The 27,498-nt window shown below is 43.7% G+C and overlaps 1 protein-coding gene across 4 annotated transcripts in view; it reads right to left on the reverse strand.

Annotated features, from left to right (window-relative positions):
• The window catches only part of TRIM67 (tripartite motif containing 67), a 53,762-nt gene that overhangs the window by 10,815 nt on the left and 15,449 nt on the right, over positions 1 to 27,498 (reverse strand). For 2 of the 4 annotated variants that reach the window (XM_045010224.1, XM_045010226.1), the window contains exons 4-8: positions 27,015 to 27,125; positions 24,105 to 24,264; positions 13,641 to 13,786; positions 11,819 to 11,957; positions 10,000 to 10,303 (exon numbers count right to left, since the gene is read on the reverse strand). In XM_045010224.1, the coding sequence (XP_044866159.1) occupies positions 10,000 to 10,303; positions 11,819 to 11,957; positions 13,641 to 13,786; positions 24,105 to 24,264; positions 27,015 to 27,125 (860 nt within the window). Of the gene's footprint in view, positions 1 to 9,999; positions 10,304 to 11,818; positions 11,958 to 13,640; positions 13,799 to 24,104; positions 24,265 to 27,014; positions 27,126 to 27,498 lie in introns of all 4 variants that reach the window. The other 2 variants (XM_045010223.1, XM_045010227.1) reach the window with 2 other exon arrangements.

Here is a 27,498-nt window from a genome sequence, read left to right on the forward strand (position 1 = left end):
TCCATTCCTTCCCCCCAAAGGCTCACCTGCACCCCACCTGTTCCTGCCCCCGCTCTGCCTCCTCCCCGAGTGTGCCCCACCCTCGCTCCTCCACCTACCCTCCCAGGGACTCCTGCACACCACTGAACAGCTGATCACTGGTGGGCGGGAGGCACTGGGGGGAAGGGGAAGGAGTGGATCAGCAGTACCACTGGTATTTTTTCCCCCATAGGTGCTCTAGCCATGGAGCACCCATGGAGTTGGTGCCTGTGGCTCTAGTTGCAGGCCAGGACCTAAAAATGATGTCCAAAAATAACAGACAACTTAGGCTGCCCTCAGCTCGGGGGGAAATGAGCTCAGTTTACTATGAAGTGCAAAGATCAGGGGACCTGAGAGTTTGGCACCCAGAAATGGCTTTGTGACATTGTGTGTGATGTGGTACAGAGATGAAAAAGCAAAGTTTGTTTTTATTGATTAACAGCTCTAGGATAAGGTTTTAAAAAATGATTAGTGATTTTGGAGTGTCTCCATTTTTGGGTGTCCCACTGACTTAAAGAGACCTGATTTGCCAGAGGGTATGGTGCCAATGCAGGGGTCGCAGGAGCTGGTTCAAGGTGGAAGTAGAAGCTGATTAGGGGTATGCTCCCTCACTGCACTAAGCTGGTGGCTAGAAGTGGGAGCCAGTTCAGGGACTGAGAGTGTTGAGTTATTGGGCTAGTAGCTGTTTCAAGTGTTGGGGTTTTGGTGGTGGTGGTGGTGGTGATAATCAGTTGTGTCAGGAGCAGCTGTTGAGAGCTACTGTAGCACCAGAGTCCTACCATGATGAAAGATTCAGCCAACTCTTATATGCAAGAATAATCTGACATTAATGCACTTCTCCTTTAAGGACTAGGCTAGCCCAATATCATACTACATTAAAGAGCATGGAGCTAGAAAACCACTAGATATGTGGATTGGCCCTAGGCGCTGATGCTTTTAATGTCACTGGAATTCTGCAAGGGAATTATAGCCTGACGTGCACAGATTCAGTGTTCATAATATTTTAAAAAATTTACAGCAGAAGAGAAAAAAAACACAATTCACAGAATAAACACAATTTTAATGTAATATTTATCAGAATGTCTAGTGATCAACAATAACGCATGCCAACCTGAAAAATATGATTAGGGCCAAATATGTGGAGCAGGAAATTTTATATTGGTAATAGCTGTTTTAGTTTTGTCCACCAGGTGGCACAACATAGTTTTCTTGAGATTAAACCAGTGGTTTAAAACCTTTTTTCATTTGCAGAACCCTACAAAATTTCAACTGGAGGTGCTGAACCCTTTGGGAATTTTAGATATAGTCTGTGGACCACCAGCAGTCCACGGACCACAGGTTGAAAACCACGGTTCTATGGCAATGGCAACCTTTCTGGACCCCCTAGACATAGCGTGTGGACCTCCAGGAGTTCTGAGACCACAGATTGAAAACCACATGATTAGACCATTGCGTGGCTCAGTCCAGCTCCCCATGAACTCAAAGGGAGTTTTCCTACTGATTTCAGTGGAAATAGGATTGGGCTGATAATGAGAACATGGCACATTCTTTCCCTAATGAAATCTCTTCAGACAATACCAGTATTCCATTCAAAACTCAAGAATTAGTCCCCCCACCTAATCATGAGATCAGTTTTTTTAAAAAAACCACAAAATAATAACTATGGGATTCTTTTTTTTTTTTTTGCCTCCCAATATAATAGTCACTCGGGATTATGTTTTCAAGATTTGCTTTATAACCAGAAGGGCTAGAAACCTACATTTTCTTAAAATGCAAGATGAGATTTTCATAACCTAATTACATGAATCCAGGGTCTTTTAATAAAACCAAACACACACCAAATATTGCAAGACTCATGATAAAAATTGCAAGAACTGGCAACACTGAGATAACAGAGATATTTTTCTGATGGATCATATTTTTCCCCTCTTAGTACTTGATTTGATTATAAATTTTGTCCAGCTTTACATCCTGCAGCATACGGCTGAGTTTTTAAATATACTTTATGTCATCTTTTAAAATGTCACTTAGCAGAAACATTGATCCTCTCCAAGAGCAGAAATGTAAGCTTCACCCTTTTTGATGTTATGATGTTCCTACCAATATAAGAAGTTAATTGATTCTCTGAGTCTAATGAATTGTGTGGTAAACCACTGGTTCTCAAACAGGGGTCAGGGGGGCTGCCAACAAGGGTTGGTGTGGGGCCCTGGGCAGTTGCTACCCACTAACGCTGGTCCTGGCTTTTATATGCAGAAAAACAGTTGTTGGGACACTGGTGGGCTGTGGCGTTTTTATAGCATGCTGTGGCAGTCTCAGAAAGAAAAAGGCGGAGAACCCTTGTGCTAAACAATGACACAGAGCCATAGGTCCCTGCACCACCACAGACTGAGGGTATGAAAGCCCTGCTTGCAGGCTGGAAATGAGGAGTGTTCCCCCAGCCCATAACTGAACAGAAACCCCTCCCTGAGATCATGATCTATCAAATGGAAAGGGGCAGAGTTGGAGGTATTCCCACTTTCCAGCATTGTTCTCCTCCCACCAAACCCACAGGTCTTGGGCAGGTAAGTTACTAATACTCTGTCAGCATTAATCACTTCCCCGTTGCAATTTGGAACAATTTCTGCGATTTGTTAGCGGGGCAAAGGTAAGGCAGAGAGGGGATTCTCTAACATCATGGCTGAGGGCTGCAGGGGAGAGGGAGCCACTGTAAAGGCAAAGGGTCTCAGTGCAGATCACCCTGTGTTTCTGGTGGTTCCCACAAAAGCTACACACCACTTGGTGGTCCATTGCTTTTGAGACTAATCTCCCAGTCACTCTAATGATGGAGAATGGTGGGAAAGTGAAAGTTGCATGGACAAACTTTACCAAGGCATTTCCTGACTTCTGAGTGTTTTATTTTGCAGCTTTAACATTTAGGTTTTTTCTGACTGAATGCTTTGGATATAACTTAGAAACCAATTGGCTGAACAGACTCTGAACTCATGTAATTACGGCCTTAAATAATACACACCACAGAACTACCATGCCTTTTCATTAATTAGATCACCATGCCACATCCAAAATGTATCTTGTTAAGCAGCATCCACATACAAAACACAGTTACATAGGTTCTCCCATCGGCATAGTTAATCCACCTCCTCAAGAGGTGGTAGCTAGTTCAGCTACACCGGGGGTTAGGTCGTCTTAAGTACATCGCTCAGTGGTGTGGCTTTTTCACATCCCTGAGTGACATAGATGGGTTGATCTAATTTTTGAGACTAGCTGACAGTTCTAGTGTAATTCCTTTTTATAATTCCATACTTGTTTTAAATATTATATATGAGATAATGCATGTTACATTTTACGTGAAGCCACTTAGTGTCTTAACAATCTGCATGACCACTTAACGGAAACAGCAGCAACTTGTTACAATACTTTAGGCAGCTAAATAAATATTTACTGGATGAGAATCTTTCTTTGTAGAGATAGCCACGAATTTTTCAGCATTTCCATTTAGGTCCCAAATTCTGCCACCCTTACTCACATTGACTCTGGTCCTGTTGGATTATTTAGTCACATGTGTAAAGTTAAGTATGTGTATGAGTGTTTGCAGACTTAGGACCACTGAGTAGTACCTTAATCCATTAGAAATTCCAGAAGGCACTACTGTTTGTGAGTAAAGATGGAGGAATCTGGCCCTCCATGAATAATGCTGTTGTCTCTCAGTGGAGCCTGCCACTTTAGAATATTTCTCAGCAGGGGAATGGCCAAATTGATGATGCAAAATAGGTCTGAAACAATTGGCTGTATCATTAGAAAATGGCAGAAAGTTTCAAAGTTCTTGTAACACAGGTCCTAACATTTTAAAAACACCTTTTAGTTAATGTAAAAATTGGTTTAACAATTAAGTTGGTATTTGTCTTCTAAACCTACCCTACAATAATTTGAATGCTTTCTGATTTCTAATGGCAAGGCTGATTCTTTTCACTCCTACTTTGCTTCTTCAACAGCCTGATAAAAGCCCATTGAAATCAATTAAGAGATGCCTACTGATTTCTGACCCAAGTTCTCAAGATGGGGCTTTTCCCATCTGATGGTTAATTATTCATTTTGAGGATGCTCCAGACACAAACTCTTCTTAGTGATTTTTTTTCTTTGTGATTTGTTGCAGTTGTTGGAATTTTATATACATTGTAATGTATACACTCCTTTATTTGGGAACCATGCCAGGGAACAGCTCCATTGCAATGAACTCCAGTGGCTCTAGCCAATGGACACATGGCATATCTGGTGTGTCTGTGCACCTATTTCCAGTAGTTAACAAATGTGAATTGATATTTGCCAGCCTAAGTTTATTGTACCTCTTTTTCTGTGCTTCTTTTGCTTCATGAAAGACTGATTCCCTGCTCTGCTGCGGCTACTAAAATTAATCAGTCATCTTCTGTTGGTTTTAAAAAAAATGTTTTAGGGCCCAGTTATGCAAGATGCTGAATCAATGAGAGCTGAGGGTGCTGGCACCTTGCAAAAGGAATTTAGCAATTTCTATGATTAGGACTTTTGACCATGTTTATTTTCAGACTCACTCATTTATCTAACAGCCTAATATATTCCTATAAAATTTGTGAAAGCTGAAACAATTGGTCTCTAGCGATCTATAATTATAATGGCCCCCATTACCATAGTATCTGTAACCCTCACAGTCTTTAATAGCTTTATTAAATATATGATAACTCAGTGGTATATTTCTATTTCCACTGGGGAGTGACAGTTAAGCAGATTCTACTGTTTTTAGAAGACTACTGAAACTAGTGGGTTAACAAAATGACCTACTTGGCTGCAGTGGTTAAAAATATAATGCCTAGCACTAATACCATTAAAGTGCATGTACGTTAAAAAATGTGCACTGCACAGTTATGCTCCACTCTAGTGAACACTCCATGAGTCTGTCCCTTTTAAAGATATTCCTGTAACAGCTGGCAATTCACCATCCATGGAAGCTGTTTTTTTCTCCCGTTTAGGCAGAGTGATCAGAAAGCCAAAATGTGTCCATTGTTTGCTGTCCATGGAAAAAAAGCTTTTGCTAAGCTCTTGAGCAGCCAAGCAATACAGAGTGCTTGCCTGTAACAACACTCCAAGGATTGAATCCATGAAATAGGTTTCTAGGACAGTGTCACACAGACTATTTGCCAGCATTTGTTCAGAAAGCATCAGCTATTTCATGGGCCACTAATTTTTTTACTGCTTAAAATTACTTCTGCCCTAAATCCAATCAAGGCACTAAAGGGACAGAGACAAATATCTTTTCATATAATTTATCACATTTTGTTATTTTATTCTATGTTGGTTTAGGGCCTGAGCCAAAACCCACTGAAGTCAATGGAAAAATTTCCACTGACTTCAGTAGACTTTGGCTCAGCCCTTCAATTCTTTTGCCAATCTATGGGTACGTCTACACCACGGGATTATTCTGATTTTACATAAACCGGTTTAGTAAAACAGATTGTATAAAGTTGAGTGCACGCGGCCACACTAAGCACATTAATTCGGTGGTGTGCGTCCACGGTCCGAGGCTAGCATCGATTTCTGGAGCGTTGCACTGTGGGTAGCTATTCCGTAGCTATCCCATAGTTCCCGCAGTCTCCCCCACCCCTTGGAATTCTGGGTTGAGATCCCAGTGCCTGATGGGGCAAAAATCATTGTCGCGGGTGGTTCTGGGTAAATGTCGTCAGTCATTCCTTCCTCTGGGAAAGCAACGGCAGACAATCATTTCGTGCCCTTTTTCCCTGGATTGCCCTGGCAGACGCCATAGCATGGCAACCATGGAGCCTGTTTTGCCTTTTGTCACTGTCACCGTATGTGTACTAGATGCCGCTGACAGAGGCGATACAGCAGCGCTACACAGCAGCATTCATTTGCTTTTGCATGATAGCAGAGATGGTTATCAGTCGTTCTGTACCGTCTGCTGCCATTGTAAATTGGCAATGAGATGACGGTTATCAGTCCTTCTGTACTGTACTGTCTGCTGCTGTCATGGGTGCCCCTGGCTGAGGTCGGCCGGGGGCGCAAAAGACAAAAATGGGAATGACTCCCTGAGTCAATCCCTCCTTTATGGTATCTAAAAATAGAATCAGTCCTGCCTAGAATATGGGGCAAGTGTACTAGAGAACCAGTGTATCAGAGAACCAGAGAGCACAGCCGCTCCGTGTCAGATCCCGCAGAAATGATGAGCTGCATGCCATTCACAGGGGGTGCCCCTGCAACAACCCCACCTGTTGCTTCCCTCCTCCCCCAGCCTTCTTGGGCTACCGTTGCAGTGTCCCCCCATTTGTGTGATGAAGTAATAAAGAATGCAGGAATAAGAAACAGTGACTTGTTAGTGAGATAAAATGAGAGGAAGGCAGCCTCCAGCTGCTATGATAGTCCAGACAGGACATTAAGCAGTGTGGGGGAGAGGAGCCCAGCATCCGGCTGCTATGATAGTCCAGGCAGTACAGAATCTTTTCTTTACACATGAAGGGCGGGGGCTGATGGAGCTCAGCCCCCAGTTGCTATGATGAAGACGGTTACCAGCCATTCTGTACCATCTACTGGGAATGACCGGGAGTCATTCCTATTTTTACCCAGGCGCCCCGGCCGACCTCACCTGAGGCCAGCCAGGAGCACTCACGGGCTGATGACGAGGACGGATACCAGTCCGTCTGCCACCAAGCTGATGATGACGATGGATAACAGTCATATTGTACCATCTGCCACCGGGGGGGGGGGGGGGCGGAGAGGATGCTGCAGTTCACTGCCGCAGCATCGCGTCTACCAGCAGCATTCAGTAGACATAGGGTGACATTTAAAAAAGTCAAGAGACAATTTTTTCCCTTTTCCTTCGGGGGGGGGTGTGGTGGTAAATTGACGAGCTATGCCCTGAACCACCCCGGACACTGTGTTTGACCCTACAGGCATTGGGAGCTCAGCCAAGAATGCAAATGCTTTTTGGAGACTGCAGGAACTGTGGGATAGCTTGAGTCTTCAGTCTCCTCTCCCTCCCTCCATGAGCGTCCATTTGATGCTTTGGCTTTCCGTTACGCTTGTCACGCAGCACTGTGCTGAGTCCCTGCTGTGGCCTCTGTCTGGAGATTTTTTTTCAAATGCTTTGGCATTTCATCTTCTGTAATGGAGCTCTGATAGAACAGATTTTCTGCCCATACAGCGATCACATCCATACGGTCCATGCTGGAGCTCTTTTTGGATTTGGGACTGCATCGCCACCCGTGCTGATCGGAGCTCCACGCTGGGCAAACAGGAAATGATATTCAAAAGTTCGCGGGGCTTTTCCTGTCTACCAGGCCACTGCATCCAAGTTCAGATTGCTGTCCAGAGCGGTCACAGTCGTGCACTGTGGGATACCGCCCGGAGGCCAATACCGTCGATTTGCAGCCACACTAACCCTAATCCGATATGGTAATACCGATATTAGCGCTACTCCTCTCGTTGGGGAGGAGTACAGAAACCGGTTTAAAGAGCCCTTTATATCGATATAAAGGGCCTCTTAGTGTGGACGGGTGCGGCGTTAAATCGGTTTAACGCTCCTAAAATCGGTTTAAACGCGTAGTGTAGACCAGGCCTATAGTGGCCCAGAAGCCAAGATGGCTTTTTTAAAAATACTTCTTTGTTGTCATGCATGTCATTTGTGATGCTTCCTATAACATGGTGATGGCTGCATTATAAATTAGAACAGAGACAAATATATAGATGATATTCATAATAGAAATGGTCAAGAGTTTTTTGACAAATCATTTTGTTGGAAAATGATGATTCATCAAAACTGAAACTTTTTGCAGGAAGGTATCTGTTTCAACAAAACTTTCTCATGTCCAAGTTGGAATTAAACCACAGGGAGAATGAATAGTCTAGTGGATAGAACACCTGTGATGTGAGAGATCCAAGCTCAAGTCCCTGCTTCACCTGATTTGTCTCAGGAATTGAATCTACATCTTCCAACATCCCGAGTGAGGGCCCTGGCTACTGGCTATTCTTGGAGGAGGAGGGGGTCCTCTCACCCCCAATTTTTTTTTAAATGTCTAGTATCCATTCCAGTGGGTAACAAAATTAAATGTTGAAAATTCAAAATTTTTCACAAAAAAATAAAAATTGAGCTCTTGTTTTCTGGCCATCCACAGTTCTGAGAACAGGGTTTGCTGGATAACTTTGCAGCAGTTTTGCTAGGTCATGTTCTGGCAGTGGCCTTTGCTTTAAACATTTTTCAGCAACTGTGGTATATTTTAAAACACAAATACATATTAGAATATAGAGTACGTGCTACAGAAGATATGGAAACCCACTTTAAGGTATTGTGACTATGAGGTAAGTATCCCTTTAATATCTGAAAAAAAGATAATATTATAAACAAGCCTCTTTAAGATCACTGCAAGACTCTCTTAATTATTGGTTTTAAGGAACAAATATTCAAGATAGTGGGGTGAGGAGGGGGAGCGTGGTCCAGTAAATAGGACACTGAACCAGGTTCTATTCCTGGTTCTGCTATAGACCTGATATGTGACCTTGGGCAAGTTACAATCTGTGTGTGTGTCAATTTCCCATACCTGTAAAATAGGGTTAATAATACTTAAGCTTTTCAAAAGCACCAAAGTGCCTTAGGCGCTGCCTACATCCCATTGACACATTTTGGTACCCCTGATTGACTTTCATGACCCCCATATGGGTCATGACCCACTCGCTGAGTAACACTGGTATAGATAGAATGGCCCAAATTCACTCTGCTACATGCTGTTGTAATTTTGTGGGAATAATATGTCAGTTCAGAGAAGGTGGTCCCGGCTGTGTAGCTAGAATATACAGTTAGAAATCAAAGATGTGGACAACCAAATAAAAATAATTAGAAGACTCAAAATAACATATGATGATGATGATGATGATGTAAATTACTTTTCTTGGTCTTACAAATGTTGTAACTAAATAAAATTCTAGATAATACTTAGTCCTGCCTTGAATGCAGGGGACTGGACTAGAAGACCTCTCAAGGTCCTTCCAGTTCTTGGATTCTATGGTTCTATGAAAACCAGCATTATCCAGTGATTCAATCAAGTCAAACATCATGACATGAATAGCGAACCCTAATCATGCCACTTGGTTAGAAATATTTCTTGTGATTTCACTGAGCAGTTGTATCTGCAATTTACCCTAACAAAACTTAAATGAAACTATCATAGCACTCCTGAGAGTCACCTGATACTCCTAGACCCAAATTCAATCCTCATGTCACTTTACTGACTTAAATTGTAAATCTTTATAATTGTTATTGTTTGGTTGCCCACACTTTTGATTACTAACTCTACACAGCATTCCTCCAAGCCATGCCTCCATTTCTGAAGGCCATATTATTTCCAGGAATTACAGTATTGTGATATTGGCTGTTACACGCTGGCTGATGCTGGGAAAATCTTCCTGACAAAACCAGGGTGCAGAATACATAAATGCCGATCTCCACAGTGATAGGAAGGGGAGTTAAGTATTTCAGCCTTAGACTATCTCCAGCCCCCAATTCCCAGATAAGGACCCCCAAATTTTCTCCAGTTTGTGCCTTCAGTCCTAGCAACTTTCCAGTACAACTTCTAGCTGAAGAAGACTGACAGGTTTTGCAAAGAATCCCATTCAATACCTCTATTTAATAAGGCAGATTGGTCACCGTTCATCAGTAAGGCAATCCCTCTTCTGTCCTTGTCCTCAAATCACCCCTGGGAATAGCTTATCACTGGGTTTAATCAGCTTTCAGTACTGCCAGGAAACATCTTCATTTTGAACAAACCACAATTGGTGCTAGCGTTTGCCTAATTGCTATACTACCTTGTGACCACAAAGAATCCTGAGGAATGTAATGAAATCACCTTTCCCACTGCTTCAATGAAAAAGAATGCAGAATCTTTAAAATATGTTGTACTTAAGAGGGAAAAAAAAATCAAGCCATGAGAAAAGTCCATGATCAGAGCTTACCGACTTGTATGAGAATTGCAATGCATGAACCAGCTGCGGTTGTTGTCAACATACATGGCCCACGCCTTGTCGTCCTTTCCTAGCATCATGTCCTTGACCACATTAATTCTGGCAATTCCAAAAGCCGGATCTGGATGGTTATCATAACGATCCACATGCAGTTCCCAGTAATGTACTCCCTTGGAGAAGGCCGCTGTGCCCAGAACAACACGATCATCATAACTACTACAAGTGGCAGTCTGGTTGTCATTCGATAGGACTATGTCCCGATGGGCCGAAGAGGGGTCGAAGGTGAACCAGGCCACTGTGCAGGAAGAATAAAGGCAGCTCAATAGCAGGAAAGGATGCAATAAAATTTAATTTTGCTTTATTTTAAGTAAATTTCTGCCCTCCTAAATTCCCACCATACTTTCAAGTGGGGAAGATATTCTTTCCTTGTTGTTCTAAACTAGTCTGTTTCACCTCAGAGATGACTGCATTTCAGTCAGAGGAGAAAAGTAAGAATGCTTTATGTTATTTACATAATCAGTAAAATTTGCAATGCATTTTTCAATCTATTTTGGATTAAAGGTGCTGTATAACTGTAAACCAGCCAACGTGTTTTGTCCTATCTGGGCCTGCCTTTTGGGATGTAAGCTCCCTGAAGAAGTGTCTCTGTTTGGGTCTGGTACATTGTTGAGCAAATTACTGCTGCACAAATAAGAGAGAAAAATAATTTGGCTCTGGACTTCCCCAAAGTCTGGGGCAGTTCAGATATGGGATTTGGTTCAGGCCTGTCTCTACTGAATTACTGTTTCATTGTGTGTCCAAGCTCATCATAACTGGGTTTCACTCTATTTTAAAAAAATTCTTTACAGCTAAATATTTTATACTGACATATTTTGACAACACTATATAAATACAGAGCATGATTATGGTATTTGCTTCAGGATTAATTTACAGTATTATTAATCAAGATGAACTTCTTGTGGTGCCCATATGGATGTCAAGTGTAATTAGATGGGAACACAGCATGAATTACCACCCAAGTCTTATCAAACACTCTTGTGAAATTAGTATCAGTAGTGAAGAAAACACTGAAACACCAAAGACAGAGAGAGAGGTGGAGACGAGGAGTGGCATATAGATATTCACAATGTACTCTAGAGCAAACACTATTTTAATTAAACCCAAAGCCTCAACAGGCAAATGCACTTGTATCATTTGAATCCTGGAGAGCTGCCAATAACTAAAACATGCCAAAAGTCTAAAGAGCTGGATTTTATTTTTCTTTTATCATTTTTGAGTATTTGCGGCAGGGGAAAGGGCTGGATTGAGAACCTCAGAGACTGCAGGCTTGATTTTCAATGAGGGCACAACACAGCCGCCGGCTGCATGCAGCTACAGTTGCACAAGTTCTTTCCCAGCACTAAATCCTGTGCATGTACCCAACTGATCCTAACACTGTGTGCAAGTGTTAGACTCCACAAATCTGCACACGCATACTACTGCTGGAAAGTGTGCACATGGAAATCACATGTACGCTCACCAAGGCCAAGGTCTGCTAATGGGGATCTGATATCTTCTATTTATCCACAGAAGGAGCAGCAGGAGTATGGGCATCCCCATCCTGCCCCACTAACGTACATCAGTCCTGTCCTGGAGTCTGCACAGGGCTGAGAGGGAAGCTCAGTCTCTAGGCACATTCAGTCCTGGGGCCCCTTCATGAAGGTTATTAAAACTCATAATGCCAAGTATAGTGGTGGCTGTGATGGAACGTGAATACCTGGCTGCTAGAAACTGGTGCTCTTTATTTTTTAATGATCTAAAACAAACTCACCGTCAGATGTCTGTAAAACAACTGTCTTGCTATAAGGACCAACTCCTGATGAATTAAAAGCTTTGACTCTTGCATTATAGGTACTGTTGAAATGAAGGCCATCAATTGTGCATAGGGTCTCCTTGCCAACATACACTTCCTGAGCATTCAAAAAGACAGGAACAAAGCTCACCACCTTCTTCCCAACAGAAGGTTTCACAGTCAGACTTTTAAACATAAGCTAAAAGTAAATATTGTTCAATGTTTAGGTGAATTTAGAATTTACATTATTATAGTAGGGATACTTACATCCAGTGAGGCTCAACATGGAGAAGAGAAGTCAGGAAAGAAAGGTGGAGGCAGCAAGAGTGAGACAAAGATTAAAAAGGGAAGTCTAAAATGTATAGTTTTGTTATTTCAAGAGGGCAGTCTCAATCCTCCTATGGGTATTGTTAATATACAGCAATGTAGTTTTGGAGCCTAAATCCAAACCACGAATACAGGGGCCGAAGCGGCTTATTTCTGAAGATAAAAAGAGCTTTGTATGTATCATTTGGCTATCCAACAATTAAGGGGGTAGAGGGAATGTGACAAATGGCTGCAAAGATCTGACTGGTACAAACACCAAGCAGGATGAGTCGTCATTTGGGGCACAAAGGGGATTGCCAGGAGTAATGGGATGAAATTATGAAAGAGAAAAATCTAAGCAAAATATAAGTGAGATCTGTCAGGCAATGTAAGAGTCTATAGGAATGAAGAAGAAACCACATTTTTAATTGGAGACTGGATAAAGCATTAGACAATCTCCAATAAGTGAAATTCTTTAATTTTTTGTTTTATTTTTTGGAAATTTTGGGATGTACTGGCCGCCGCTTCCAGCAGCTCCCATTGGCCCAGAGCAGTGAACCACGGCCAGTGGGAGCCGCGATCGGCCGGACCTGCGGACACGGCAGGTAAACAAACCGGCCCAGCCCGACAGGGGCTTTCCCTAAACAAGCGGCGTCCCAAGTTTGAGAAACACTGGACTAGATAATGGTGACAAGGTCCACATCTGAGAGGAAACACTGCAGCCTCCAAGCCAGATGCAGATGATAAAAAGCTGGTTGGGTCACTTCTATAATAGGACTGTTAAGCAGAAGTGGGGCTTGTAGATCACCTCTACATTGCAAAAATTAGTAACTAATGGCACACATATTCTTTCAAAGCGACTCATATAACCTCTGCCATCTACTGCTGCTTCCTCCAGCCCACCATCACCACTTCAGTCTTGTCTGAGTTGAGCTTCAGCCACTCACCCTCTTCTGTGACCATAGAAAGGATTTTGAGAACCTCAGATAAAAGCCAAATTTACCCAGAAAACCGTGAATAATAGAATTGTTCCATGATTACATTTCTTGACCTGAGTCATTGTTTGCTGGGTGAAGCCAACAGTGAAATCTGCAAAGGAACCTCTCCAATTCCTGGGCCATTTATACAATGGGTTCAACCCCAGCATACATTAGAGCAACCTTGGGGCTTCTCTATCCAACTCCAGTTTACTATATCCTGCAAGGGGCTATCAGCCAGCTGAGTACCACAGTAGTACACTGAACTTCCACCTTCCACCCTCACAAGCCCTCTGTCCCAGAGTCTGCAGGAGGGCAGCACAGAAACTGACTACACTAGTTAGAGACACCTCCATGCAAGGGGAATCCTTATCTGGAACGATCCAGCAGCTTTTTGGCCCCATTGCACTGCAGAAGCAGGAATGAATTAGAGAAACTGCCCTTCTACATCCATGTCCTTATGGAAGTTTAACAATAACACAGAGAGAACCCAAATAAATGCTGAATGAAGTCCTCACTCGGAATTGGCCGCCATCTCCATCATCAAGTTCCAAGATATACCCTTCCACTGGATTGTGGGTAAAGGGTGGCATCCTCCAGGCCAGTGTCACACTGTTGTTTCGGGTACAACACTTCTCCAGCTGCAGTAATGGGACTGGTGGCACTGTAATGGGAACTGAGTACAGATTAGTGTAATTCTGTCCTTACCCATCAGACTCTGTTGTCAGCAATATGATGATCCATCACTTCCCTCACCTCCCTTTTAATCCCCCCCATTCTGCAAAGTAGCTGAAGTTACTTGGGGATAGAGCTGGTCAGAAAATGTGTTTTCCCCATAGAAAACTTCAATTTTTCAAATTCTATACCAAAAATTGTATCTGAAAACTGAAAAAAATTCAGCTGATACCAAATTATTTAGGACAAAAAAATAAAATTTTGATTTAGAAAATGCTGCCACAGTGCCTCATAGAAATTGTAGTTCAGGCACCACAGACATCCATTCTCCTCAATAGGCCAGACTCCCTGCCAGAATACATCACCCATGATGCACTACAGTCTCCCCTCTTACAGAGGGGAAGTGGTGCATGGGGTGAAGCGGGAGGGTGTCTCATGCTATCGTGCCTCATGGAACTTGTAGTGTGGCCTGGGAGCTCAGTCCATAGAGAAGACTGGAGATATGAAACAATCCAACTTCAACATCCATGAGGCACTGTGGAAGCCTATCCAAATTGAAATATTTCTGTATGGGGTTATTTAGTTTTTCAATGAAAAATTTAAATTTCTCACAGAAAGCAAATTTAACAAAATTTTTTGTGTCGTCAAAACCCCAATTTTTTGTTTAAAAAATGTTTCAGGAGAAACGTAGGGATACTATTAAAGAAAAATTGTTTCATTTGAATCTATTATCTGAATCACTGTGTTCAGGTAGAAAAAGGTGATTTTTACATTACAGGAGTCTGATGTTGGCTTCATCCATTTGGAAACTACAAAAGTAAGGGTGACGTTGTGGATGAGGGTATTGTCGGTACTGGCTGGGCCAGGAAAATGTTACTGTACCATTGACCGGGCTGATATTTTAAAAATAAAAATAAGCAAAGTGGAACATTCAGCCATGTTTCCATGAGGAGGGATCATGTATGTTATCTGTCTATGCCACTAAACTCAATTTACCTCTCTTCTCTAGCATCACAGCATCTTTCTGTTCTCCTTTCACTGGAATTAGTCAGCAAGAATCCTAATTTGGGGTGAATTTCACCCTTGTACAGAAGACTAGTGCAAGGCTTATGCACCACTTAAATCCCAGGGCTTTATTGGAGTATAGTGGCATGGAGGCCTTGGACTGGCCTTCTGCATGGGGCTGAATTTTACTATTAGGGCTAAGTTCTGCAAAGTGCTGGGTGCTTCCTGCAAGATGCTGAGCACTTTCAGCAAAGGGTGGATGTAGCCTCCCGATTCAACAGGTGCACTATACTAAACTGCTGAAGGGGTAGCAACGGCTAGCAGTAGCCCTCTCCGCCCTAGCACCGCTACCCTAATCCTGGCCTGGGAAGGAGGAGAGGCCCAGGGAGGGGTGGGGGATGAAGAACAAGCCTGCCCCTCACTCATATCACAGTGGCAGCTCCGGTCCCGTGGGTCTGGGTCCAGCTCCATACTCTGGGTGTTGTGACCTGGAGCTGGTACTACAGAGCGCAGAAGAATGAGTGTGGCTGACAGCTTTTAAAACAAACTATTAAAGGTGACCCCTCCCCCAAGTTGTGACATTTTTTGCCTCTATGATATTTAAAGAATACTTGGAAGTGTATAATAAATAAAAATCTGCTCGGTTTTTTTTACATTAGAGCTTGGGTCTTGTCTTCCCTGGAAGATGATATGGTAACTGGAGTACTAGTGAAATTGTGATATCACAACAGTCAAGAAACTCAATGCTTTGTAATTAGGAGGTGAAAGGAGTTTTAGTTGGACTGTTTAAAACTTCACAGTTTTTTTTGTTTGTTCTTGTTAACACAGATGTAATGTCAGTGACTAATGAACGAGTTGGAGAAAAGATGTCGTTGTTAAAGAGTCACACTCCTGCCACTTTAGTTAAAATGTGAAGTTCACAATAGATATCCAATGAGACCCCCCTCCCAGATCCCTTCACAAAACAAGAGGAAGATCAGATTCCTGACATTTCTAAGGTTTAAATCTAAGCAAAAAAATCCCAAAAATTTAAAAGAAAGTTTTCAAGTTTTATCCACCATAAAGAAGTGAAAAAAGCCACAAGCCCAATTAAAAAAAAAATCCTTTGACGGTCACCTTTAACCCTTAAAGAAGTAGTAATGCCATCTAGTTTTGCTATGTACTGTTAAATAGGTGAGACACAATTCTCACTCCTCCCTCCCCCTGACCCTTCTGGCCCAGGACACCTAGACTTCAATGTATATAACCCATATATTTTGAGGCAAAGACTTGGGGATCTGCTGTGTTATATGCCAGAAGTGGATGCACTTCAGAATTTGTGAAGTGATCCTTGTGCACCTCCAACCTACCACACATGGACGTTGTGAAACTTAGGGCCATACTATTCTGGAGGACTGCATGGCCACACAGTGGAGCAAGGGAGCGTAAGACCCACAACTTACCTCTCTACCCCTAACTAGGCCCCTGCATGGCCTCCCTGGATTTTGGGTCCAAGCATATAGGAGTAAGCAGTTGCTGCATGCCTGCTGCTAATCTCCTCCTCCCACCCCATGTAGGTAGGTGGGGAGTAAGTAGGAATGGGCAGAGTTTTGGCTCCACTTCCAGCCCTAGATGGCCTGGGTGGAGGGGGCAATGTGCTATGGATAAGAGCCAGTAGCAGATTGCCAGTCTACTGGAGAAAAGGAAGAAGGGGAAGGAATTGTGCCTCTCTGTCTACAAATACATGAAAGGGAGGCGAATTATTTAGGGCAGTACATTGGGCTGTACCTAAGAGCAATAACACACACTTTAAGAAAGGTAAATGTAGGCTAAGTATTTGGGGTGGGGTGGGGGGAGGAAGAGAACACTTAGCTGTTAAATTACAGAACTGTCGCATCGCTTGTGCCGTTTAAAACTATACTGTAGAAAGCACTAAAAAAATGCTGTACAGAACAATGCTGCCTTGGCAAGGAGATGGAGCAGATAACCAAACACGTTTTTTCCATCTCTAAATGCTGGGCTTCTATAAATGATGTAGGCAGGACATCCTTTGGGTACTAGATCAAGACTGTCACTGATGTTTCATGGCAAGTCAGAAGCTTAGCACACACAATTCAACTCATTCCATAGCCCCTCTTGAGCTGGATGTTCAAACAGGCGTGAAAGTAACTTACAGGACTTATCGGTACTGCCGGAGTCCTGAGGGGGGCGTGGTCTCATCCGGAAAAGGCGGGGCCTCAACTGGAAGAGGTGGGGTCTCTCAAGATTTAAAGGCCCTGGGGTACCGGCTGTTGCTGGGAGCCCCAGGGCCTTTAAATCAACCCAGGGCTCCCAGGCAAATTAAAGGGCCCGGGCTTCCAGCCACCGCAGAGCTCTGGGCCCTTTAAATCCCCACTGCAGCTCCAGCGGCGGAAAGCTCCAAGCCCTTTAAATCCTGGCCCCAGCCTGGCTGCCGAAGCTGCGGTGGGATTTAAAGGGCTCTGGGCTCTCCGCAGTGGCAGGGAGCTCCAAGCCCTTTAAATTCCGGCCCCAGCCCAGCCGCCGAAGCTGCGGGTGGGATTTAAAGGTCTCGGAGCTCCCTGGCGCTGCGGGGAGCCCAGAGCCCTTTTAATCCTGGCCGCGGAAGCTGGTGCGGTCTGGCACAGCGTACTGGCTCTTGCCAGCACGCCGTACTGGACCCTACTGGCTTATTTTCACCTGTGTTCAAAGGTTCTATTCTGCTGTTTGTCAACCTGACCAGCGAGCTGTACAATGACCTTTCCCCTAGGCTAGTCAGTAGAGGGATTATATTCAGCAAGACAACAGTCCAGTGAGAGATTCTGTAAACTTTAGGTCCCCCTAAATTAAATAAACAGAGATAAAACTAGGAATGAAGCCACTCCCTTGGATTTTCCAAATACCAAATTATTTCTTTGTGATGAGTCTGAGTTGAGAGAGACTTGTCAAGTTTGGGGTGGAGGGGGAAAGGAGAGACTCCCCATAGGAAGATGTGAGTGGGATGATCATGAGGGCTGGGTAGGGATGACAGGAGGGAGGTATACTCCTGTGGGAGGAGAACCAGACAGGTTGATATTTGGAGCCATCAGGGTGGAAAGAGGTGGTTGGTTTTTAAAGCTGTGTCAGGCTGGCAGAGAAGACCGCAGTGGGTGTGAGTCTTTCTAAAGCAGGGTTAGATATTGGACAGGAGCTACAGCAGAGGCAGTGTGAGTATGGGGGTTATCTCTGGATCACACCACATAGCAAGAAGCGGGTGGAGTTGGTGAAAGGGAATGGGGAAAAGATGGGCCACCACATGCCAAAAGTGATTTTAAGCATTTGTATCTATTCTTCCTTTTGCAACAAACAAACACTAATCCCATCAATATTCCAGCATTCAAGAACAAATCAAACCTGGATTAGATCTCTGTCCATGTCTTTAGTGAAAACAGAGAGAATGTGATGTACAAACACAGCTAGTCATGGAGAAGGGTAAGGATTTCAGACCATGGCAATCAGAAAATATAATGGAAGGAAGAGGATGGAGGTGAAGGAAAGAAATGTGGGCTAAATCAAAATGCCACCAAATATTAGAAACTGTGCATATCTTTCAGTGGATCAACATATCCCCTAGAGTGTTGAGGTATTGCTAACAGGCTAGCAAAGAGTCACTCCTGTCACTCATCGTTACAGTACAGTAACTCCTCACTTAAAGTCGTCCCGCTTTACGTTCTTTTGTTGTTACGTTGCTGCTCAATTAGGGAGCATACTCATTTAAAGTTGTGCAATGCTCCACTCTTATGTTGTTTGGCTGCCTGCTTTCTCCACAGCTGGCAGCCTCCCTACGGCCCCCTCCCCCCAGCGCCTCCCGCCTGCCGGCAGACTCTGCAGATCAGCGCCTTCCCTCTCCTCCCCCCGCCTCCTGCCTGCGGCAATCAGCTACTTGAGGCGTTTTGGAGGCAGAAGGGAGGGTGGAGGAGCGAGGACTCGGCACACAGGCTCCCCCACCTTCCTGCCGGCAGCCATCAGTTGGTTTGTGGCATTCGGGAGGCAGGGGAGGCGCGCCGAGTCCTTGCTCCTCCCCCCCTCCCTCCTGCCTCCAAAACGCCGCAAGCCAGCTGACTGCCGCCAGCAGGAGGCAGGGGAGGGAGTGGAGGTGCGCCGAGTCCTCGCTTCTCCCACCTCCCTCCTGCCTGGGGCAATCAGCTGGCTTGCTGCGTTCGGGAGGCAGGGGACGGAGGGGGAGCGAGGGGAGGGAGCCTGTGTGCCGAGTCCTCGCTCCTTCCCCCTCCCTCCTGCTTCCAAAACGCCACAAGCCAGCTGATTGCCCCGGCAGAAGGGAGGGGGGAGGAGCGAGGACTTGGCGCGCCTCTCCCCTCCCTCTCCTGCGTGGCAATCAGCTGGCTTGGCATTTAGAAGGGAGGGGAGGGAGAGGGGAGGAGCCAGGACGCAGCGAGCGAAGTAAAGGGGGAGGAGTTGGGGGGGAGAAGAGATGGGTCAAGGGTGAGGGCTTGGGGGAAGGCATGGAGTGGGCAGGCTGAAGGTTGAACCCCCTGCCTCTGGTGCTTGCAGAGTAGGGGAAGCTGCCCTGGAACCTAACCCCCCCTATTTACATTAATTCTTATGGGGAAATTGGATTCACTTAACATCGTCTCACTTAAAGTTGCATTTTTCAGGAACATAACTACAACATTAAGTGAGGAGTTACTGTACCACACTTGTGCTTTCTGTGCAGTAAATCTGCAACTGATTACATTTCTCAATGTTAAAGAAACTCTGCCTGATCATTATTTACTGAGATTAGTTTTGGATCTGAGGCTTATCCTTAGACCACCAGTAAGATATATGCACAAGTCAACACCAGGGCTAATTTAATACAATCTGATCTCATTTTCATTCTGCTTTGTCTAACACAGTGAATCGATGTTTGTTTATGAGCAGGCATTCACCTCCCACTGACCTGTGCAAGCTCAGTGATGTTGAATGAGGCGAGGCCAGAGGTTTGAAAAAAGATTTCAGAAATTCAGACATCAACAAGTGCTGATGACAATATTCCATTCCTCTCGGGTGAAGTTACCCCTCGCAGTTCTCCCCTTCCTCCCTGTCCCACCTCTCAGCTTCCTTATTTCAACATGGACAACTTCCTCCAGTTTCCAATCTTCAGATACCAGGGTGAAAATAAATATATAGGAAAAAACAACTTGCAGTTAAAAGGGTCAGTCTGGAACTTTTTCCCTTGGGACTGTACCCGATCTCCCATTGTGGTTTAGCTCTGAAAGTCATTAAAATGCATTCAGAATCTGCTGTTGCCAGACCAAACAACACAGAGAGTTGGTAGAATTTCCATATGACACCAAAACGGTTGGCAAAGATTTATTGCTATCTGGGGCAATGTGGTGAATGGGACTGGAAAAAGAGGAGCTGGTTTCAGGAGGGGCATATATTTTTGTAAGACTACTGGTTCAGGAATGCAAGCCTAGGGGTTGCTCTGTATTTAACTTATGGATAAATAGCAAAGCCTCAACATGTTATGCTGGCTTCCCAGTTATTTATAAAGCTCTGTTTCTTACCACTTTGGTTTTTGGCTAGTGAAACATGGCCATTTATTTTGAAATAATCCCTTCCATTTCTACATGCAGGACCATCTGGATAGGGGGCACTTCAGATTCTCAATATGTGAATGAGATGATAGTGTAAAGTTGGTTTTAAATGTTTTAGGCACTAAGGAATCAGTGGGGAAGGGAGAGACTTTACAGAAGGAATGAGCGTCCACGTTAGCACCGGCTTGCTGACATAGAAAAGTTTTTTGGGGCAAGCCATCACATACTGGGGCAGGCTGGACATGGACAGATGTCAGGAATACAAAGGTACCTTTCCATCTGGTATGGAATGGAAATGAACTGGGGGAGAAAAGGGTTGAGATCACAAAAATAAAGTCCAGTAAATACCAACATGTCTATACATCAATCACAGGGTGTGGCTGCAACTCAAGTGCACATACCTGAACTAGCTTTAATCTAGCTACCTTGGGACCTGGAGAGCCTGCAGCAGGGTGCATTTCAGTGCTGGCTACCACTGTGAATAATTATCCAGGGTGCAGTGTGGGCTTGTTCAGCCCATGTTGAAGTGCACACTGCACAGATTCACTGCTCAGAACCCGAGGTAGCTAGATTATAGCTAGCTTGGGTATGTCTACTTGAGCTGAGTCACACCCCATGATTGCAGTATAAACATACCCTATACGGTTAAATAGAAATAGGCACACAGCCAAAAATTTCATTCATATATATATATATACACACATACATATACACACACACACACACATATATATATATATATATATATGTTTGTGTGTGTGTATATATATATATATATATATGAATGAAATTTTTGGGGTGTGACTCAGCTCAAGTAGACATAAAATATGTCTCTCTATATGTCAAACAATTCCTATCTTCCTGTGATTGTACATTTATTTAGAACTAGAATACGGCTTGTACTACTTGATCACACAGCATAAGGGGAAGTAAGAGCCTTCCCTATGCCCCTGAAAGGGCTAGCTGGTCCTTGGGTACAGGTCCCAAGGAGAAAGCAGGTGCTACATGCCCACTATTCCCCACCAATGCAGGTGGGCAGAGAGTGGGCACAGCCTTGATTCTACCCTCCAAATGCACAAGCGAGTGGAGGTGACATGGCGTAGAGCAGGAAGGGAGGGAGAGTGATTTTCTGCAGGTTGTAAATTAAAAAATGATGAATGTCTGGAAGCCAAAAATCTAAGGTGTTCCCATCTCAGGTACTCTCTGGGTTGCTTAGCTGTTTGGAATGCATGAGTGGCTTAGTTAAATTCATTATTAGTTGTTCAGGGGGGACTATAAACCACTATTAAATTTAGATTGATTAAAACACCAGTCTAAGTTGACAACTGACTCCTCTGCATATAACACTCAGGCCTGGTCTACACTAAGAAGGGGGTTCGAATTAGGGTACGCAAATTCAGCTACGTGAATAGCGTAGCTGAATTCGAAGTACCCTAATTCGAACAACTCACCCGTCCAGACGCGGCGGGGTCGAACTCCGTGGCTCCCCTGTCGACTCCGCCAACTCCTTCTGCCGAGGTGGAGTACCGGAGTCGACCGCGGTGCTTCCGGAGTTCGAACTATCGCGTCTAGATCAGACGCGATAGTTCGAACTCCAAAAAGTCGAACTCTCCGCGTCGAACCGGCAGGTAAGTGTAGACGTACCCTCAGAAAGACTTTCTCAGTTACATTTTAAATCTCATGCCTTGTGCTCTCGCTTCTATTTTTCTTGCTGTTAAATTTTTAAAGGGGCAATTTACTGATGTTTTTAGAGTGGCTTCATTAATATAACCCATTTATGCTGAGATGCAATCCCCTCTCAAAGAGCTTATTTTGGCCTTTAACTATTTATCTGAATTCAACAATTTCCATTGTTTCTCCAAGGATTTATCTGTCAAATTAGCCACTCTGTTCGCATTTGCTTGCGCATGTTTCAGTTCAGAACTAAGCCTACAAAGAACAGATAAATTATTAGATGAACATGAATCCTCATGTTTATGGATTGCTCTTGTGGAATCAGAGAAAAACAAAATTATTTTCAACCCATCCAATACTTTCTGGTAGACTCTTCCGTGTCTTCCACATGTATCCTTAGGCCTGGATTCAAAGCCTATTGAAGTCCATGGAAACATTCCCACTGATCTTGATGGGCTTTAGATCAGGCCCCTACAAAATGTCTGTCTATCTGTCCATATATCCAGTTTGGATGTGCCTGTGTCCCTGGTATCCAAGCTCCAAGCACAACATTTAAAATTGCATTACAGTGTTTTTTGCAAATGGCACCTATTCTCTACCAGCTCCTATTTTCAGCCATTTTTAGCTTAACTTCCCGCCCCGGCCTTCCTTTTGTTCTCCCTTCCCTGACCACAGGAAACAAACATCACCAGGCTGCTTTTCTGTCATTGTTATTGAGGGAGGCCTTGTACAAATGATGGGTTTTGCAATTTGTCCTATAGACAGTCAGGCTTGAGCTTATCCTGATCTTTGGTGTTAAGGAATTCCATAGCCAATGACCTTCCATGGTAATTTCTTGCCCATACCTCCAAAAGCTTTTTCTTGGGCTCTGGCAACTTCAGTATCCCCACTGAGCATAACTATCATGGTGGTTCTGCCTTACTGAGGGCTTGTCTTCATTACCACATTAAATCGGCGCCGGTAGCACGTCTGATGAAGATACATTATGCTGATGGGAGAGCGCTCTCTCATTGATGCCACCTAATTACACCACCTCAACAAGAGGCAGAAGCTATGTCGAGTTAAGTTACATTACTCAGGGTAGTGTTTTTTTCATGCCCCTGAGCAACATAACTTACATCGACTTAAGCGGTAGTGTAGACAAGTCCTGAGAGTAAGAAGTGACTCATTTGCCACTGATGATACTCTTGCTGACATGTTGGTAATTAGAGTTGGTTGAAAATTTTTCAGTGAAACTGTTTTCTGTCCAAAAAATGCTGTTTTGTCAAAACCTAAAACGTTTTGTGGAAACTAATCAGTTTTGACAAAAGTTTGAGGGTGGGAGGAAGAGAGAGAGAGCAAGTTCACTCAGAGTAGCCAATAGTGTGGTGGTTAGGGCACACATCTAGGATATAGAAGACTGGGGTTCAAGTCAATGTCCTAATCACTGGGCTATATAGTCAGTCTTGTGCTTTCTCTCCTGTTGAAACTGTTGCACCTTGTATAAGTCATTCAATATCAATTGCTCCAGAGTGATACTGACTATATAGGCCAGTGGGTAGGGCACTGACCCAGTTGTGATTCAGACAGAGCAAGGATTTGAACCTGAGTCTCCCACATCCCAGCCTTTTGGCTCTTCAGGGCTGGCCTCTTGCCCATGTTTTCACAATAAAATTTTGAAACCTCAACATTGTCCATAAAAGGCAACTGTGGTTTTCTACCCAGCCCTATCGGCAACTCATTTTTAATTAACTGTATTAAACTTGTTAATGCTACACAAAGGAGCTAAGTTGTTTTCAAGTTCATATTGACACCAGTGTCTTCACCACCTTCAAAACAGACAGATGGTCTTTGTCTGAAACTTTTATCTTTTCAAATCTTTAACTTCACCTAATTTCACTGTCTGAGCTTGTCTGGGTCACTTGAGGTGAGGTGAAAGCACTCCTTGGTAAATTCATGTTTGATTAAGAGAAGACAAAAATAACTATCCATAAATTGCAACTAGTTTCTCTTTCTCCCCACCTTCCTTCACCTCTCCCTCTACAGTTTCAAAGCAGACATGAAAAAAATAAAAATCAAATCACAAAAGCTCACCCCTACATTTCATCTGAATAAAATCCAGCTGGTGAATTGACTGTAGTAAAGGTTCACTATCCAGAGTCAGGTCAAATTCAGCTGATACTTTTGGTTCCAAGGCTCCTTTGACCCACTGTTCCTGAGACACCTGAACACGTTTGATTAAAGCATCTGAAATCTTAAAAAGAACATTAGGCTTTTAGTGAAACTGCAAATGCAAAAATAGACCAGAATAAGTTAGAAGTGACAGATCTGAATGACTATGCTACATCATACAAAGTGACTGTGAGCCTCATGGCCTAATTGAAGCAGGGCACGTGGTAATTTTGCTGTGAGTTCCATGTGTGTTGCATCTTCCCATGTTGTCTTTTCAAAGCAAATCCCCTGCGAGAGTTGGAAAAGCTAGTTTTCTTTGAAAAGAAGCTTTGTGGAACAGGGCTGGGGATGTATCTTAACTGCTTGAGAGCCACACAGAAAGCGGTGTTTCCTCTCTGATCTGCATGGCAGCTGTCTTGATGTCTCGTTTCATCTCCGTGAATAGAAGGGAAATTTCTGACACTAGAAAGCTTTTTAATTTAGCAAAGTCTAGCAGACAGAAATTGAAGCTAGAACAATTCAAACTGGAAATAAGGTGCCCATTTTTAACAGTGAGGAGAATTAACCATTGGAACAGCTCTCCAAAGGGTGAGGTTGATTCTCCATTAAATTAAGATTGGATGCCACTCTTAAAGCTCTGCTCTAGTTCAACCACAAGCTATTAGGGCTTGATGAATACTGTCAAGGTAAGTATTGACCCCCTTCTGTTGGGTTTGTAATGGTAACCATGAAAAGACCTTATAATTTCCAGAAACAACTTAATAAATCCACATTGAATGGCAAACTAGAGAAAGTCAGAAGAAAGCATGTCAGTATGGAGATTTCATTATAATAGCTGAGCCTAAATGATCAGATAGTAACTCTTTACACTTGGCAAAGGGAGGAAGGATAGCTCAGTGGTTTGAGCATTGGCCTGCTAAACCCAGGGTTATGAGTTCAATCCTTGAGGGGGCCACTTAGGGATCTGGGGCAAAAATTGGTCCTGCTAGTGAAGGCAAGGGGCTGGACTCGATGACCTTTTGAGGTCCCTTCCAGTTGTAGGAGATTGGTATATCTCCAATTATTACCTTTATTACCTTAGGAAGAAGACACCTGCTGGTCACCGTGTTTTCTTTTGTAATTGACCCAGGATCATCCCCAAAATCCTTATTCAGCTATTATTTAGTTCTTGCGGAGGCAAAACTCCAATAGGCCAAATCCTGAGACAAGGAAACTGCAGATGTTCAGAACCTCTCAGAGTTTGGCACATAGCTTCAGTGAAGACTGAGTAATATTTAGCTCTATTAAAATACCATGGTAAATGGTAGTTTGGATCAAAGAAACTATTTAGACTTTTCCATGTGTTAATTTGGGGTTAGACTGTGCTATGGACTAATTGCCCATGTGGGGGTACCTGTAACCCCCATCCTTTATATCCCTACATGGGTTATCTGGGAGCAGAAGAGAGAATAAAACTAAGGTTTCTGATACGTGCTTTGGTTTTCCTGTCTCCAGACATTACATCATGTTTCTTTCCCAGAGTCAGGAATAGAACCAAGCATCCTCATCTCCAATATTAACTGCTATCTAGCGAAGAGTTATATAACCCACTGTCAAGGCCACCTTTACAGGCTGGTCCACAGAGAGAACAGTAATTACATCTGTAGTTCAAGCGGTAAAGGTCTGTGCCGAGGATCTAGAACACCAGGGTTCTATCCTGATGATGCCTCAGATTAGGGGACTTTATGGCTGCATGTGACAAGGATTTGATTTCCCAGTTTTCATTTTAAACGGTGGTTTAATTAATTCACACAGTGAGAAAATAATCCTTTAAACCAACTGTTCTTAAACTTTAGCAACCCAAAGACCCCCATTTTGATTTAACAGTTTTCACAAACACCCCCCTCCCAGCCCCCCGAGTCCTCTGCTCAACCCCAGGCCCTGCCCCCACTCCACCCCTTCCCGCAAGGCCCCACTCTCTTCCCAGCCCCGCTCCACCCCTGCCCCTCCTCTTCTCCACCTCTTTCCACCCCCTCCCCTGAGCATTCCCTGTCTCCGCTCCTCCTCCTCCCTTCCAGCACCTCCTGCATGCCGCTGGCTGTTCCCCTGCGTGCAGGAGGCACTGGGAGGGAGGGGGAGGAGTTGAACAGCGGGGCTGGTGGACCCCCTGGAGTACCTTTGCAGACCCCAGTTTGAGAAATGCTGCTTTAAATGAAGTCTCATAATCTAGAAAACATCATCATCTGTAAATTAGGTTTGACATGCAATAAGATAGGTGTTCCATATCTGCATCAAAATTGGCACCCATTTTGCACTCACACACTTGGCAGGTTTGACGCTTGAGAGGTATGGTGCCAGGAAGGGGACATATCAGGAGCAAGCTGGAGGCTTGGAATATCAATGGTATAAGGTCTCTAGGCTGCTCTAACTAACTGACACTAGGACTGGGTTGGTGCAAAAATCAGGAAGCCATAACCAGTTCCCTGATGGTCCCCTACCCCATTCCACTGCAAAGACAGCAGGCTGGGCAAAGGGGAAAATGGATCTTCCATATCCATTCAAATCTTGGCCTCTACTTAAACTACCAACAAGAGTACCAACTATGTTGGAGTTTTTTTGGGTGATGCAGACCCTTGTCTATGGGGAAATGCATAGATGCCACAAAATCATTTCCTATTAGCCACCAAATTGTAATAATTTCTAGGTATTATATTGACAAGGACAGAATGTGAACCTGCAGCTGACAGACTCCATAGCCCATTTCCAAGCCATTAAGCCAAACACTCCACCATAGCAAGTTTTACATTCCTGTATAATCTTTTTGTTTCTTCACAAGAGTAAAAAAGAAAATACCTGTAAAAAACCAGAGGGATCATTTTCTTTGATTACTTCCAGACAGTATTCCATAAGCCCTGTTGACTGACGTAGCTTCAGAGTACAGTGATTTATTTGGTCCCAAACAACCTGCAAATGAAAAGCTCAGGACATTTATGATAATCGTCTCAGCCTTCACTGAATCAAGTAAATTATTTCAGAAGCAGCAGCCGTGAATGGAAGAGAGTGTTAAAGCAATGTTTGTTTTAGCTGTCATATGGGTATTACCCCATCTGCATCAGCTACACTTCTTTGCTCTGTATTGTAAATACTGATAATTAGTTTGGCAAAATGTCATGTACAGGGAATCTCAATTATCAGAGCAGATTAAGTGTTGAATACCCAGGTCTGCTCATGGCTGAAGGAGTTAGGATCAAATGGGTGTAGAATTTGTTCACTGAACATGCAACCATACTTCCATTAAAATTTGAGCTTTTAATAACAAAATAACTTAAACCCAATA

Source organism: Mauremys mutica, chromosome 3 (assembly GCF_020497125.1).
Source record: "Mauremys mutica isolate MM-2020 ecotype Southern chromosome 3, ASM2049712v1, whole genome shotgun sequence".
Classification (NCBI taxonomy): Eukaryota; Metazoa; Chordata; order Testudines; family Geoemydidae; genus Mauremys; species Mauremys mutica.